This window comes from Phocoena sinus, chromosome 1 (genome assembly GCF_008692025.1).
Source record: "Phocoena sinus isolate mPhoSin1 chromosome 1, mPhoSin1.pri, whole genome shotgun sequence".
Lineage (NCBI taxonomy): Eukaryota > Metazoa > Chordata > Mammalia > Artiodactyla > Phocoenidae > Phocoena > Phocoena sinus.
In genome coordinates, this window is record NC_045763.1 from 139,026,125 (window position 1) to 139,042,067 (window position 15,943).

At 43.9% G+C, this 15,943-nt stretch overlaps 1 protein-coding gene across 7 annotated transcripts in view; it reads left to right on the forward strand.

Moving 5' to 3' along the window:
• The window catches only part of LAMC2 (laminin subunit gamma 2), a 62,281-nt gene that overhangs the window by 11,586 nt on the left and 34,752 nt on the right, over positions 1-15,943 (forward strand). For 4 of the 7 annotated variants that reach the window (XM_032636358.1, XM_032636349.1, XM_032636367.1 and 1 more), the window contains one exon: positions 10,128-10,316. The exons of 1 other annotated variant lie outside the window; for it this stretch is intronic. In XM_032636358.1, coding sequence (XP_032492249.1) covers positions 10,128-10,316 — 189 coding nt within the window. Of the gene's footprint in view, positions 1-210; positions 3,532-10,127; positions 10,317-15,943 lie in introns of those variants that run through there. 2 more of the 7 variants (XM_032636378.1, XM_032636386.1) reach the window with 2 other exon arrangements.

Consider the following 15,943-nt stretch of genomic DNA (forward strand, 5'->3'; position numbering starts at 1 on the left):
TTATGTCAATAACGCTGGGAGTTGAATAGAATAGAGGCAAGCGAGAAAGATGGAGACCCTATAAGGATAGTTCCCAGCTTTCTGACTTGAAGGGCTGACAATCACAAGTTTGGTTTTAAACATGTTTTGTGTAAACAGCTTTTGAGACAATCAGCTGGAAATGTAAAGTGGATGACTGGGCATCAGGGTCTAGAGTTGAGAATGAATTCTGGGCCGGGGAAGTATCTTGGTATGTCAATACCCGTCGTGGTTATTGAAGCCCTTGGCTTGGATGAGAGAGTTCTTCAGTGAGAGGCATGGAGGTTCAGGACTGAGCCTTGAGGAGCACTAACACTTCGAGTTGGGGCAAGGAGAGGATCCCGCAAAGACTTGGATGGCGCAGGGGGTGAGGGTCATGAGCCAAGGGGAAGTACAGTACAGCACAGCATCATAGTATCCAAGGGAAGAGAGTTTCAAAAAGGAAGGAGAGAGAAAAACATTCAATGTCTCAGAAAGGGAATGCGGGACACAAAATACCAGAAATGGAACACAAGGCACACACCTTTCCTCTAAATAAAGAAGAGAATTGAGCGCTGTTTCTAAGTGGTTTATACGTGGACTCATCCACAGGAGATTACGGGCAACTTATTATCAACTTGCTGCTGTTTCACTAAATCAGTATTAGTGCACTGAGCAGCTGACATGGCGGCAAGTCCAGCAAAGCTCAACGTAACAGCAGCCAGCACACGCTGTCAGGTTCAAACATGACGATCAGATTCCTAGCTCCTGAGATAGTCCCACACAGCAGCCAAGTACACTACCTGTCAAGGCTGCCTGATCACGGCAAGCTGATCTCATGGTCTCACGTCTGCCTCCTCCCCTCGCCCCTCCTCCCGCGCAGCCCTAGGCGTGCTGCCCTTTGAGATGGCAGCTCCGGGCTCACACACAGAGGACAGGCAGTCCTGGCACAGCAATAGTTCATCCGGTGAGAGCCGCAACCTGAAAGTCTCAGACAACTCCTTCTAACAAAAGTATCACATTCCTCTCACAATTCTTTCTGTTCTCATCTCACCATGTATTTTTTGGGTACAGACATTAGTTATTTTACACCGAAATGCCATATATGTAGACAATGAAAACTTTATGTATTGTGTTGAGAAATTTTCATATTGGGTCTCTAGGGTCCTGGGAGATTTCTGTAAGTTCCAGTTCTTGTTTGGCTTTTCTTAGAGTCAGACTGCCTGCTTTCCTTCCTTCTTTCCTTCCTTCCGTCCTCCCTCCCTCCCATCCTCCCTCCCTCCCTTCTTTCCTCCTTCTGTCCGTTCTTCCATCTGTCCTTCTAGCTAACCAATCCTTCCAGCCAGCCATTTATCCACCAGTTACAGTCTCAAGCCCTGTACTAGGTACTATGGGGTACAAAAGTGAGAAATGCTATAGAGGAAGTAAGTCATGTACACAGATAGTAATGACTCAGGCTCTAAAGTGATAAGTGCCAAGAGAGAGATGGGGATGAAGACCTGTGGGCATCCAGAGGGAGACGCTCTTAAAGGGTTATCAGTAGAGACCGAACACCATCTAATTTACGTTCCTAAGATCTCTCTGGCTGCCGCGTGGGTTTAGGGAGGGTGTGAGCAGGGAGAGCCCAGGCAAAGAAAACAGCAAGCCTAAAGGCCCCAGGAGGGAAAGAGCTTGGTGCATTCCAGGATTCGTGGGTGCCAGGGTCTATGTGTTGGAGTCCAGTGAACAAGAGCTAGAAAGAGGACCGAGATCAAGTTGGAGAGGTCAGCAGGGCCAAACCTTCAGGGTTTTTGAGAGGAGTTTGGATTTGAAATTTTGTTTTTACTGTTATAACACTAAAAACATTGATGTTCCATCACACGAAGGTGGAAATTAGATCAGCTTGGTGAAAAGCAGAGCTGTGCTTTTCTACATTTAGAACAATAGAAAGGGGATCTGCTTGTACACAATTGACCATATGAATGCCAGATTGTTGAAACGTTCTCGTAATTGCTTGTAATGTTTCCTCTGGGGAATTTAAAATGAGGTCTTGATGAACTGCAGCCACCGATGCTGATCATACCAAGACCTTGCCCCAAGTACAACCCTAGGAAATATTTTCAGTTTCATTTCATTCTCCGAAGGATACAGCTTGGAAACAGCCTTTGCCCCTGAGCTTCCTGTCCTGACATCTTAGAGTTGTGTGTTTGAGCGAGGGTGGGAGTGTTAGGTGAGCCTGAGGCAGTCCACACACGTTGCTGCATTGTTTGTAGAGTTTCCAACTCCTGGATCTTCCTGCTGGTGGGGAGCTTGGGTGGTGGTGGGCAGATCGGCCTGTGTCTGGCTGCCCGGCAGGCTTTTCTAAGAAGCACCTTGAGGGTCAGTGATGGTATGCTATTATAGTTATTATGATAATAAATGCTTAAGTGCCAAAGAGGCAGTATACATCGGAGTCAGACGCAATTACCACCCAAGCTTTACTAGACTGAAATACATGAAAATCAGTAAAATGATTCGGTTTATGCAGGGCTTGAGGTGAACTTGATGAATCTCGCTCCTTTAGCTGTGGAGATCATCCCCGCTGACAGGGCATGGGTGTAATGAAGTAGAGTGAGGGGGTGGAGAGAGGATAAGACAAAACCTTGAAGAGATGTCCCTAATTTGGAAAGAGTACCATACAAATGAATAGTCAAGTAAGAGTAGTGGGTAGGACCTGGCTCCTATGATACAGAGTTCAGTGAAACGGGGAGAAAGATCCTGCTGCTTTTAATTCCTAGACTCTATAAGGCTTCAGGTCTATTCAGGGTCTGAGTCTGAGTTGTTTCTATATTTTCTGGTACAGTGATAGCTTAATGCCAGGTCCTGGACCCGTGCCTGTCCATGGTGAAGTGAGGAAAACAAGGATAACGTGATGAGTGTGTGACAAAGCCCAGTAAATGTCAAATAAGTATATATTTAATGTCTTATTTGACGAAATAAAACATTACAACTCCCTTTATTGAAATCTTGCTGGCTCAGGGCTATAGAAATCTTGCCGGCTCAGGGCTTCCCTGGTAGCACAGTGGTTAAGAATCCACCTGCCAATGCAGGGGACACAGGTTTGAGCTCTGGTCTGGGAAAATCCCACATGCCGTGGAGCAACTAAGCCCATGCGCCACAACTACTGAGCTTGCACTCTAGAGCCCGCGAGTCACAACTACTGAAGCTCGCTCACCTAAAGCCCGTGCTCCACAGCAAGAGAAGCTGCTGCAATGAGAAGCCCATGCACCGCCATGAAGAGTAGCCCCGGCTCGCCACCACTAGAGAAAGCCCGTGTGCAGGCAATGAAGACCCAACACAGCCAAAAATAAAAATAAAATTAAAAAAGAAAGAAATCTCACTGGCTCACGAAGTCCCAGTGTCCAAAATGAATGAAATAAATGTATGTCTCATTGAGAACAGAAGGAAGGAGAAAAAGGAAGAAGAATCAGTTAAACAAAATCTATGAGTGAGGTCCTTTGGAGAGAAAGGGGATTTATCCAGAGAGGGAAAGGAAAATCTGCAACAAAATGACAGGTGAATAGTTTGATACATTTGTTATAGAAATAATTCATGATAATTTATTTTTTAAAAATCTATTGAAGTATAGTTGATTTACAATGTTGTGTTAATTTCTACAGTACAGCAAAGTGACTCAGTTATATGTGTATATATATATATATTTTTTTTTTTTTTCCATTATGGTTTTTCACAGGCTATTTTTTTTTTAACATCTTTATTGGAGTATAATTGCTTTACAGCTGAAAACATCGTGCCTGATAGACAAATAGCCAAAGATCATGAACAGACAGATATCAAAGTAGAGATAAAACAGTAAAGCAGCATATGGCACTTTCAACCCTCCCTTCCTATTCACTTTACCCACCTCCAGCTACCTATTTCCTTTCACTGCTTTATGTATTTCTCCTTCACAAATATTGCTATCCACATATTCTCCCTATACTAGTTGCCTTGTTTATTTTCTTTTCCTCCAATTCGCATGAAAACTCCATGAAGACTGGAACATCTATTTGTTTTGTCTACCTCTAAATCCCCAGTGCCTAGAACACTGCCTGGCACATAGATGCTCAATCTATATTTATTGGATGAATGGACCTTGACAAATGATTCCCAGCCGACCCAGGACATGTCCAAGACCCCCATCTTTATACTTCCATCACTTGCTTTTGTGTCAAGGCTCCCTGATGGAAACTAGACAACATATTTATAAAATTTACAGCTGACCCCAAATTTGGAAGAATAGCAAGTAGATTACAAAATAAACATGAAAAAAAATTCTAGACATAAAATTGAACAAGGCTAAACATAAGGGAAGGAAAGTATAATCAAAAGCATTTTTAGCATATCCTCTTGTTCTAAAGTGTATTATAGGTGTGTATTTAGGTCTGTGAATCTAAATAAATCATAATATAAGTTACCAAGAAAGGCTATTTTCTGGATTGGGGTCGTATGGAGAAAAGTGTCCCCTCAATTAACAGGGAAGAGAGTAAATGCTAAATATTGGTATTTGTATTTTTTTTTAACTTTTTTTTTTTTTTTTGGCTGCTGCCTCACAGCACACAAGATCCTTAGTTCCCCCACCAGGGATCGAACCCGTGCCCCCTGCAGTGGAAGCATGGAGTCTTAACCACTGGACAGCTAATGAAGTCCCTGGTATTTGGTTTTTTTTTCTTTTTAAAAATTTTTTAAATTTTTTGGCTGCATTGGGTCTTCGTTGCTGCACACGGGCTTTCTCTAGTTGCGGCGAGCGGGGGCTACAGTGTGCGGGCTTCTCATTGGTGGCTTCTCTTGTTGCAGAGCACGGGCTCTAGGCGCACGGGCTTCAGTAGTTGTGGCTTGTGGGCTCTAGAGCGCAGGCTCAGTAGTGTTGGCGCAGGGGCTTATTTGCTCCGTGGCATGTAGGATCTCCCCGGACCAGGGGTCAAACCCATGTCCCCTGCCTTGGCAGTCGGATTCTTAACCACTGCGCCACCAGTGAAGTCTGGTATGTGCGCTGTGGCCTCTCCCGCTGCGGAGCACAGGCTCTGGACGCGCAGGCCCAGCGGCCATGGCCCACGGGCCCAGCCACTCCGCGGCATGTGGGATCCTCCCGGACCGGGGCACGAACCAGTGTCCCCTGAATCGGCAGGCGGACTCTCAACCACTGCGCCACCAGGGAAGCCCCTGGTATGTGTATTTTTTTTTTTTTTGCTGTACGCGGGCCTCACTATTGTGGCCTCTGCCGTTGCGGAGCACAGGCTCTGGACGCGCAGGCTCAGCGGCCATGGCTCACGGGCACAGCTGCTCCGTGGCATGTGGGATCTTCCCGGACCGGGGCACGAACCCGTGTCCCCTACATCGGCAGGCGGACTCTCAACCACTGCGCCACCAGGGAAGCCCCTGGTATGTGTATTTTTAAAGCATGTCCAGACATATGCGGCCATGTGGAGTCTTGAAGATGGTAGAAACACATCTAGGGGTACCCTGAAGTTTCCTGAAGTTCAAGAGAACGTTCATTCATTTGTTCATTAAAAATACCTCAAATACCTACTATGGACGGGGCACTGTGCCATACACTAGGGCTTTATATTTCCTTCTCTAAAGCATGAGATGTGTTTTCAGCCTGTTAGAATAGCAGAGCCCAGTGCAAAGAGTTGCCCTTGGACACAGCTTTATTTTTTTAAAAATTTTAAAATATTCTTTGGCCAACCTTTAAAAATCAGTAGATTTCGTACCCAAAGCCAGACTTCTGTCTTTAAAAAACATAAGTGGAAATGCTGATTACAATAGGCATCATTCCCATGGGGCTACCATTGGCTGGGGCTGAAGTGCTGCTTCTTCCTTTAGCCCTTTTGTCAGTGTCCCCACTGCTCCCTGTTGCCTTGCTCCTGGCCTGACAGTGCCCTTTGGCAACCAACGTGTCCTGGTAGTGACTGGGCAGAAATCAGTCACAGAATAAAAAAGGCCAGGCACAAGCTGTAGGAGGCCCACTTTATTAAGCACAGTTGTGAGAATATTCTGGAATTTGAAAAAAAAGAGTTTTTTTTTTTCCAGCAGTGAGAATGAATAATAATTGCTCTTAGGAAAGTTAGTCTAAATTTGGGAGATGCTTTGAGAGAGGCCATGTTTCACATGCATCAAGGACAGAAAGGATGATTCCATGGCAAAGGAGCAAATTCTCTCTCCTCAGTCTCTGGGTGTGAATGTTTGGAAGGTTCGACAGTGAGCCAAGTGCAGTGCAGCTAAGTGTTGAACTCAGCGCAGCCTGGTAACTTCAGAGTCCCACAGGCGAGGCTGGAGAGAGTTTCTTCCTGGCATTTTCACATACTGCAGGTACAGGCGGCCAATACATCCCCTAGGCCTGAGGCCCACAGGTCGCCTCACTCCAGCCTGCATAACCCTGGGCTTAAAGGGAAACCCATTTGAGAAGAGGAGGGTAGCTTAGCAATAGGTTTGTAGCTGAGTTCCAGAGTGGAGATGCTGGCTGAAGGCCTCCCTTACTGGAACTATACTGCGTCTCCATTGAAGGCTGTGAATTTAAAAGAGGAACATCAATTCTTGCATAGTAGAGCTTTAAAGGAGAAAGGACAGAAGGAGAGGGAAATGGTTAAAAAAAAGATTATAACAAGGTTATCTATTTTTAAAATAGTGCTCTAAAAATATATCATTTCCTTATGAAATTAACCACTACCAGCAAAAATTTGTTCTGAATAAAAAAGACACAATAGGGCTTCCCTGGTGGCGCTGTTGTTGAGAGTCCGCCTGACGATGCAGGGGACACAGGTTCGTGCCCCGGTCTGGGAGGAAAAAAAAAACAAAGACACAATGAAAAGTTCGTAATTATTTTGAGATTGCTCCCAAAAGTCATCCGGGGTAGAGAGGGCATTGGCTCAGTGTGTGATCCCGCTGGGTGACCTCACAAGGATCTCTGGCTGGTGAATTTAGCTCCTAATTGTGCCTAATGAGGTACCTGGTAGAAATTTCACAGCACATTACGGCTGTGTGGCACATCTGTTAGAAATCCAAAGAAACAAATTGGTTACACAAACATTCTTTGGGAAAGATTCAGCTTAGCACCAGTTCTGTGAAAAAGCCCTGGGAGTTTGAGTTGAATGCAAACTTCATATGCTTTGAGTTTAATGAAAATGTTAGGCTCATCCATGGAATTATAATACCTGGTCCTGTTGTAAGCTGAGCTGTTCAAACCACACTTGAAGAACTGGAATAAATTCTGGTCATTTAAAGAAAGATAGTGAAAATTAGAGTTTGTTCCTAGGAGGGGCATCAAGAAGAAATCATGACCTGGGAAATGGTTGAAAGTCTTGGAGGTGACAGGTCTCCAGTTTAACCTGAAGAAGAAAAGACTAAAGAGGGAGATGCTCTAACTCTCTTCTGATACTCAAGGACTTGGCTGATGCAGTACCTTGTAAAACAGTGCCTGAAAGAAACGTCTGATGAGTACATAAATAAATGGAGAAGAGAGTAGGTATGCCAGTGTGTGTGCCTGTGTGTGTGTGTGTGTGTGTGTGTGTGTGTGTGTGTGTGTGTGTTGTTTTCCAGGGAAGAACAGAACACATGGTAAAAATTACAGGAAGGGAGGCAGATTTAAAACTGCATAGAAATAATTTGTAATAACCAGTGCTGTTTAAGGAGGGATGGGACATCTTACTAGATTAGGAAGAATTCTAGAAGGGTCTGAGTAACTCTCTATGAGAGAGTTATAGAAAGAATACCTACATGCAGTGGCAAGCCAGCTCTTGGAGGCATAGGGATAACATAGAAAGGTGAGGGCATTGCAATTGGACAGACCTGGGAGCAATTACATCCTTGCCACTTAGCTGTGTGACCTTAGGTGAGACACCTACCCCCTCTAAGCATTCATTTCTTCATCTGTTGACTGGGGATAATTAAACCCATGTTAAAGTGTTACTGTGAGAATGAACTGAGCTGCTGGATGTAAAGTCCTGGCTATAGAGTGGACTCTGGATCGATGTTCTTGACTTTGCCTAGATTAGGTGGCATCCAAAGGCGTAAGAGAGTGTTTTAGGAGCTCTTGCAAGGAAGCCACTTAGGGAAGTTCATCAGATATACTTGGTCACCTTTGCCACCTTTGTGCCTTCAGAGCTGACCCAGCCTGCACAGGGCAGCTGCTCCATACATGTTGGTACATTTGCCGGCTTTTTAAAGTCAGTACTCTGGGTAAGTCATGGCCCTGGGCACTGCCAGAGACAGGCTATCACTGGGGCTGCGTGGCCAATGGAGACAGTGTGTCTGGGTGAAAGAAAGTGGGTTTTGGCATGAGACAGAGGTTCAAATCCCAACTCTCCACTGGCTCAAGTTACTTAACCTTTCCAAGCTGCATTTTTCTCATCTAAGGCAATGCCTATCTCATGTGAGTTAGGGGTGAAATAGCACAGACGAAGGACTTGATGTTCTTTTCTCAGTGGGGTCCTTTCAACAATCCAGGGAGGCACATAATGGAGACTGCATTTCTGAAAGAAGAAATAAGATTCAGAGAGTTGAAGTGATTTGCCTAAGGAATTAGTAGAACTGGTATTTGACACCATTCTTTTAACCTCAAGGCTCACCACCTTTTCCAAACCATGGCTGACACATTTTTTGAGCATCTGCTGTGTGCCAGGTACAATACTAAGGATTTCCCCTGTTACCTCATTGGTGGTTTCAGTCCCACATGGAGATGTTAGTCACTCCATGAATCTCTTTGGAACGTGCACAGGGTAAACTTTCCTAGACACTTGGGGAAAGTCATTCTTAATGGGACTATGGTTCTTTTTGACACCTGGTTTTGGGAGAGACACTTATGGCAGTGAGAGGGGAGGAAATACCTGTCCAGACAGTCATATTAGCGGCTCAAGAAAAGGGAACCCTCCTACACTGTTGGTGGGAGTGTAAATTGGTGCAGCCACTATGGAAAACAGTATGGATGTTCCTCAAAAAACTAAAAATAGAATTGCCATATGAGTCAGCAATCCCACTCCTGGGAGTATATCTGGACAAAACTATAATTTGAAAAGATACATGCACCCCTATGTTCATAGCAACACTATTTACAATAGCCAAGATGTGGAAGCAACCTAAATGTCCATGGACAGATGAATGGATAAAGAAGATGCAGTACATATACACAATGGAATATTACTCCACCATGAAAAAGAATGAAATAATGCCATTTGCAGCAACATGGATGGACTTAGAGATTATCATACTAAGTGAAGTAAGTCAGACAGAGAAAGACAAATACCATATGATATCATTTATATGTGGAATCTAAAATATGACACAAATGAACATATCTACAAAACAGAAAACTACTCACAGACGTAGAAAACAGACTGTGGTTGCCAAGGTGGGTGGGGAGGGATAGACTGAGTTTGGGATTAGCAGATGCAAACTATTATATATAGAATGGATAAATAATAAGGGCCTACTGTAGAACACAGGGAACTATATTCAATATCCTGTAATAAACCAACCATAATGGAAAAGAATATGAAAAAGAATATATATATATATGTATGTATAACTGAATCACTTTGCTGAACACCAGAAAATAACAGAGCATTGTAAATCAACTATACTTCAATAAAATAAATTAAAAAAAAATTTGCTCCTCAGTCTTGATCATCCCTGGAGGGACGGATGCTAAGGGTCCTGAACAGATGACACCACCGGCTCTTACACGTAGTCGTGCCGGAGTGCACGAGCTGGCAGTTCTGAGGTCTTCTCCAGCTCATAGACTTGTACTACGGGGTTGCACAGAATTTTAAAAATGAATTCCTTGCAAATATTTAAATCAGGACTTTTCACATAGAAACACATAATAAAGATTTGGGGTTTCTCTGGAGGAGTCGGTAACACCGTCTGGCAACACTGACCTCATGTTCTCTCGTGTTCTCCCAGGCAACACCTGACCAGCACTGCTTCCTTAGGTAAAGCGACAACTCTCTCCATCATCAGGTGGTGCATTTGACCCCCTGACCTTCTGCCGTTGAGCAGTTTGAATTCATATGTAGTACCCTGGGCATCATTTGTATTCATAATAGTAAAACGCCCGGGAGGATTGCCCCTGACTTGTTTCCTGCTGACCATGTCTTTTTTTGCCCTGACCCTAGTCTGTGATTGCAGTGGGAAGTCCAGGCAATGCGTGTTTGATGAGGAACTTCACAGACTGACAGGAAATGGATTCCGCTGCCTGCACTGCAGTGACAACACGGGTGGCGTTCACTGCCAGAGGTGCAAGGAAGGATTTTACCGCCAGAGAGACAGAGACCGCTGTTTACCCTGCAGTTGTAACTCCAAAGGTAGCTGGATAAATGGGGAAAGAAAGAGGGAGGGGGGAGGGGAGAGAAAGGGGAGGGTGTGAGGGGGAGGGGAGAGAATGGGGAGGGAGGGAGGCAGGGAGAGAGACAGAGCAGGCCAAGAGGGAGATGTTCAATTTCTAGAACAATTGGGAAGATACTGTTCTTTTTAGCGATTTCAATCTGAAAGGAAATATGTTTTTCTTAAGTCTGGGTTATAGGAACCAGCTGTGGTCTTTAGGGTACATTAGTTTGAATTCTAGTCCCAAGAGAGACATGCGATTACTTTCCTGGCTGATAACAGGGAACAGAGAAGCTTGCACTCTTCCAGTGATAGTTCTTCATATCCATAACTGTCCCTTTGACCGACCTCTCAAAAAATAAGAGATTAGAAAGATCTGTTGCTGGTGGTGTGCTGGGTGCTAGCAATATGAAGTGATACTAATAGAAGAGACAGACAAATAAATAGGCAGATTAGAGTCCTTCACAGGGCTGTGAACAGGAGAAAACAGAACAACAAATAGGAAGCACCTAACAGGGTGGCTGGTTCAGAGGAGAGCCTGTTTTTGTTGTTTGTTTTTTTAAAATGTATCACCCACTGCTGTATTCTCAGAACCATAGGTAGTTTTTGTGTACGCAGACGCACACATCCCGCTATATTCATCGTGGGCAGACAGTAAAGACAAGTTAGTAAATGTAAACAGGGAAAGAAGGTAAATAAGTTGGGACTTTTTAAAGCTACTTTATTTGTCTTTTATCTTCCTTGGTAGTATCTGTTTCTCCTCTTTGCCAGAAAGTGTTTAATAGCATAATATGATCAATATTAGTCTACCAAAAAGGTATAGCCTTAGTGCATGGCTGTGACTTAGTGTAGTTCTGTGGAGCCGTTTCTTAGCAGCAGCTGAAAGAGTCTAAAAATGGGCAGATTTTGGCCTAGCCATGACTTGCTGGTAGAGTGTGTCAGGGAGCCTTATAGAAAACTGGGGTGACCCTGTGTTGATACAGACCCATATACCAGCAATCATTCCCAGATTCTTCAGACTTGCTGCTATTATGTGGTTTAAGTCAGCTTTGCTCAGCTTTGTGGCTTTGACTCAGCATCCAGCATCCTTTGGGTTTAGCAGTTCTCCCTCTGAATCAAAGAACGTCGTAAAGAAAAATGATTCTACTTTAATGGGCCTTTAACCTCTCTGAAGACCCTTTATCCCCTTAGGTTATGCAGCTTTGTTGTGAGTCACTGGAGTTGGGTCATCCCAGCAAAATAATCAGCGAGAATGTGATGAGAAGTATAATTGGCTCAGCTGGAAAGCCTGGCCTGAAGACAAGGTTATTAGTCTTAGAATAGACAAGGAGCGTGAAGCCTAGCAAAGAGAGATGGTAATGAAGCTTTACCACGCCATCGTTTCTTTTACACTGTGTAGTCCATTGCCCACCCAGCAACAGTGAGCCTGGCTCTTTCTTTTCTTTGGGGGAATAGATATCTCAGACTCAGGGTGAACAGCCTAGTAGGAAGCAGTGGAGCCCAGCGATGATTTATATCTTGTATGATAGCTGCCATGCATTACACACTTACTCTATACCAGGCACTTTTCTAAATGCTTTCATCCAGTAATTAATTTAATCTTCACAAATAACCCTATGAAGAGGGTGCTATTATGATTTTCATTTTACAAATGAAGTATCAGAGGCTTAGAGAGGGAAGTTATGAAACTTGAGGGCTGAGTGGCATGTTGGTGGCAGGGACTGTACCCACCATGCGCCATCTCTGGCTACATGTTAGCTGCACAGGTCACTAAATCAGTGGCACAAATTTAATTTCTTATGTGATTTCTCAGTTGCCCAACCAGCCAGGAGGTATTTTTCACTTTCAAATAATAACTTCCCAAGGGAATTTGTTGTATATTCAATTTCAAATGCAGAATTCATCTTACCAAAAGCTACCATTCCATGCATGGCAAATGAAGCCAACAGCATTCATAATCCCGAAAGTGGTCACAGATTTTGGACATCACATCAATTTCTCCTAAATACAGCAACTAGGCTTATTTTATTTATTTATTTAATTTATTTTTTGTGTTTTGCTGTACACGGGCCTCTCACTGTTGTGGCCTCTCCCGTTGCGGCGCCCAGGCTCCGGACGCGCAGGCTCAGCGGCCATGGCTCACGGGCCCAGCCGCTCCACGGCATGTGGGATCTTCCCGGACTGGGGCACGAACCCATGTCCCCTGCATCGGCAGGTGGACTCTCAACCACTGCGCCACCAGGGAAGCCCTAGGCTTATTTTTAAGTGATGATTTTGTGGGCTCAGCAACAGGGCTGAATTATCCTCAATTCTTATAACCCTGATAACGTTTTGTGGATACTTTGAAATTCAGTGTGTGTGTGTGTGTGTGTGTGTGTGTGTGTGTGTGTGTGTGTGTGTGTTTTCCTCCCCGATACCTAAATTCTTGAGATCTATGTAGACGTCAATGATATTGGGCTTGTTCTCTTAATTTTATTTTTTTTACATATATATGACCCAGGCAGTGGATTACTCAAGACTAAAACATTTGAGTTATTATTTAAGACATGTCTTAGATAATAATTTAATTATTATTAAATATAATGATTAAATAATAATAATAATAGTGTTATTTTAAAATGCAAGTGTATATATTTTTAAAGGGTTCTCAAAAGGAAGCAAGCTCTCTTGGTTTAAATTTTAAATATTAGTCATTTTAGAATACCTTCGTGAGTCCTCAGATGCATGTAGACTGTATTACATAAGTCCTGAAAGTGCTTATTGAAACAGTAAGCTGTTCTTCATCTGTCCTTTAAACCCAATTGTTCACAGTCCCTAAGAGTAGCTCATGATGTAGGAATTGGGACAGGTATTTTTATTTTAATGAGATACTCTGAAAACCCAATGCTATTATTTTGGAAGTTTGGGAGCATGAAATAAATCAATCCTATTCACAGTAAGGGCCTGTGTACGTTTCCATGTCAACTTTGCAAGGCTTGAAGGAGGCCTAGAAGATACGAGTATAAACTAGTTTTTTGAGCACCTACTATGTGTGAGATGTTGAATTAGGCCCTTCATATATTTTATTTATTTATTTTAACATCTTTATTAGAGTATAATTGCTTTACAATGGTGTGTCAGTTTCTGTTTTATAACAAAATGAATCAGTTATACATATACATATGTCCCCATATCTCTTCCCTCTTGCATCTCCCTCCCTCTCACCCTCCCTATCCCACCCCTCTAGGTGGTCACAAAGCACCGAGCTGATCTCCCTGTGCTATGCGGCTGCTTCCCACTAGCTATCTATTTTATGTTTGGTAGTGTATATATGTCCATGCCACTGTCTCACTTCGTCCCAGCTTACCCTTCCCCCTCCCCGTATCCTCAAGTCCATTCTCTAGTAGGTCTGCATCTTTATTCCCATCTTGCCCCTAGGTTCTTCTGACTGTTTTCTTTTCTTTTCTTTTTCTTTTTTTTTTTTTTTAGATTCCATATATATGTGTTAGCATACAGTATTTGTTTTTGTCTTTCTGACTTACTTCACTCTGTACGACAGTCTCTAGGTCCAAGGCCCTTCATATATTTTAGTTCAAAGTTTTACAACAGCTCTACAAGGTATGATTGTCCCCACTTAAAGAAGGGATGTGTGTCCCTTTGCCCAAGGACACACAGCTAATCAGTGGCAGAGCTGGTATTTGAGGTGAGAATTGTTGGACCCCAAAGCCTGGGCTCTTTTCATGTCCCCCAGCTTCTAGAACTGTATTCTCTACATCATGTCCTATGGAATATTGTGTTTCCCAAGATAATAATAGGCGTTGCCTGTAAGAACGTCAAATAATGTTTGGAAACACTGGCATTAGAAAGTTAAGCAAGATTCATGCCTACTGAATGTGCTGTTATGTTGTAAATCTCTGAAAGATTTAGGATATACAATTTCCCAAACTCTTTTGAACACAGAATGCCTATTTCCATGAGATGACTGTTAACAGAAGACTGTGTTGTACAGTACTGTTTAGGGCTATTTGGGAAAAACCCCAAAATAAAGTACAGTCTTCTCCACTTTATAACAATAATTTGTTGGGACTTCCCTGGCGGCACAGTGGTTAAGAATCCGCCTGCCAATGCAGGGTACACAGGTTCGATCCCTGGTCCAGGAAGATCCCACACGCCGTGGAGCAACTAAGCCCGTGCGCCACGACTACTGAGCCCATGTACTGCGACTTCTGAAGCCCCCGCACCTAGATCTAGCCTGTGCTCCGCAACAAGAGAAGCCACCGCAATGAGAAGCCCTCACGCTGCAACGAAGCGTAGCCCCTTCTTGCCACAACCAGAGAAAGCCTGAGCTCAGCAATGAAGACCCAACACAGCCAAAAATAAATAAAATTAAAAAAAAAAAAAGAATAATTTGTTTCTGAAAAACTACTGTAGGGAGAGTTTTCTTAAATTGAAAGCATAGTTTCCATTAATTTGAATGGAGAAAAACAATGTGTTTCTGGGTCCCAGATTAACACCCATTTATGTTAAAAATAATTAAATGGTATTAAAGAAGGAACATTTAATGTTACTCATCAGAGCATAAATTCAAACAAGAATTTACCTTCTGGGGCTTCCCTGGTGGCGCAGTGGTTGAGAGTCCGCCTGCCGATGCAGGGGACGCGGGTTCGTGCCCCGGTCCGGGAAGATCCCACATGCCGCGGAGCTGCTGGGCCCGCGAGCCATGGCCACTGAGCCTGTGCGTCCGGAGCCTGTGCTCCGCAACGGGAGAGGCCATGACAGTGGGAGGCCCGCATAACACACACACACAAAAAGAATTTACCTTCTTAGACCTGTCTGCTGTTTGTCTCTAAGTGCCAACCCCAGTGGTCTTTCCTCACTCTCATCTTGTTAAATGCTCTCTTGCCTTAGATCCTGAAAACCATCCCCTCTTCCTTCTCCCTTAACTCTTCCCAGAATTCTCCTCCGTGAGACTTCTCCCTGTTCCCATCACTTTTTCCTTAATCAGTGAGGTTCCATTTCTGTCTAAGGCACCTTCCCCTCCTCTGTCTATCTGCTCCCAGAGTGACCTTACACTTGCTATGGCTTCCTGTTCTGCCTGTGGGCTGAAGGCTCCTAAGTCTTCATCTGCAGCCTCTTTCTTGAGCTCCAGATGAACAGTTTCACCAAAGTTCATTGTGTCCCAAACTAAACTGGTTATCTTCTCTTGATGATTCAGTGTGAGGCTCTGTTCCTCCTCTGGCCTTCTCTGGTGTGTCAGGAGGCTCATATCTAGCAGTGCCCTCTGGGGACCTGCTGTCATCTATGTTGATCCACTTTTCATCCAGACTCCTGTAATCTGGGCCATCACGTCAGGGGAGGGTTTCTGCCCTGAGAGCCTGCTGCTCTCCTGTCGCCAAGCCATCCTGCAGTTGCTCTAGAGTTGACCTTCTAAATAAACTGCACATCTGATCTTGTTGCCACCTGCCTGATCCTCTGAGAGCGCCCTATTATCCACAAATGGATTTGTTATCCTTCCGTCAGTTCTTAATTCACCAGTAGATACGGTGAGCTAATATGAAGTGCCCAATTCAGTGTCTCACACGTAGCAGGTGCTCAAAAAATGTAGTTTATGTTATTATCACTGAGGGCC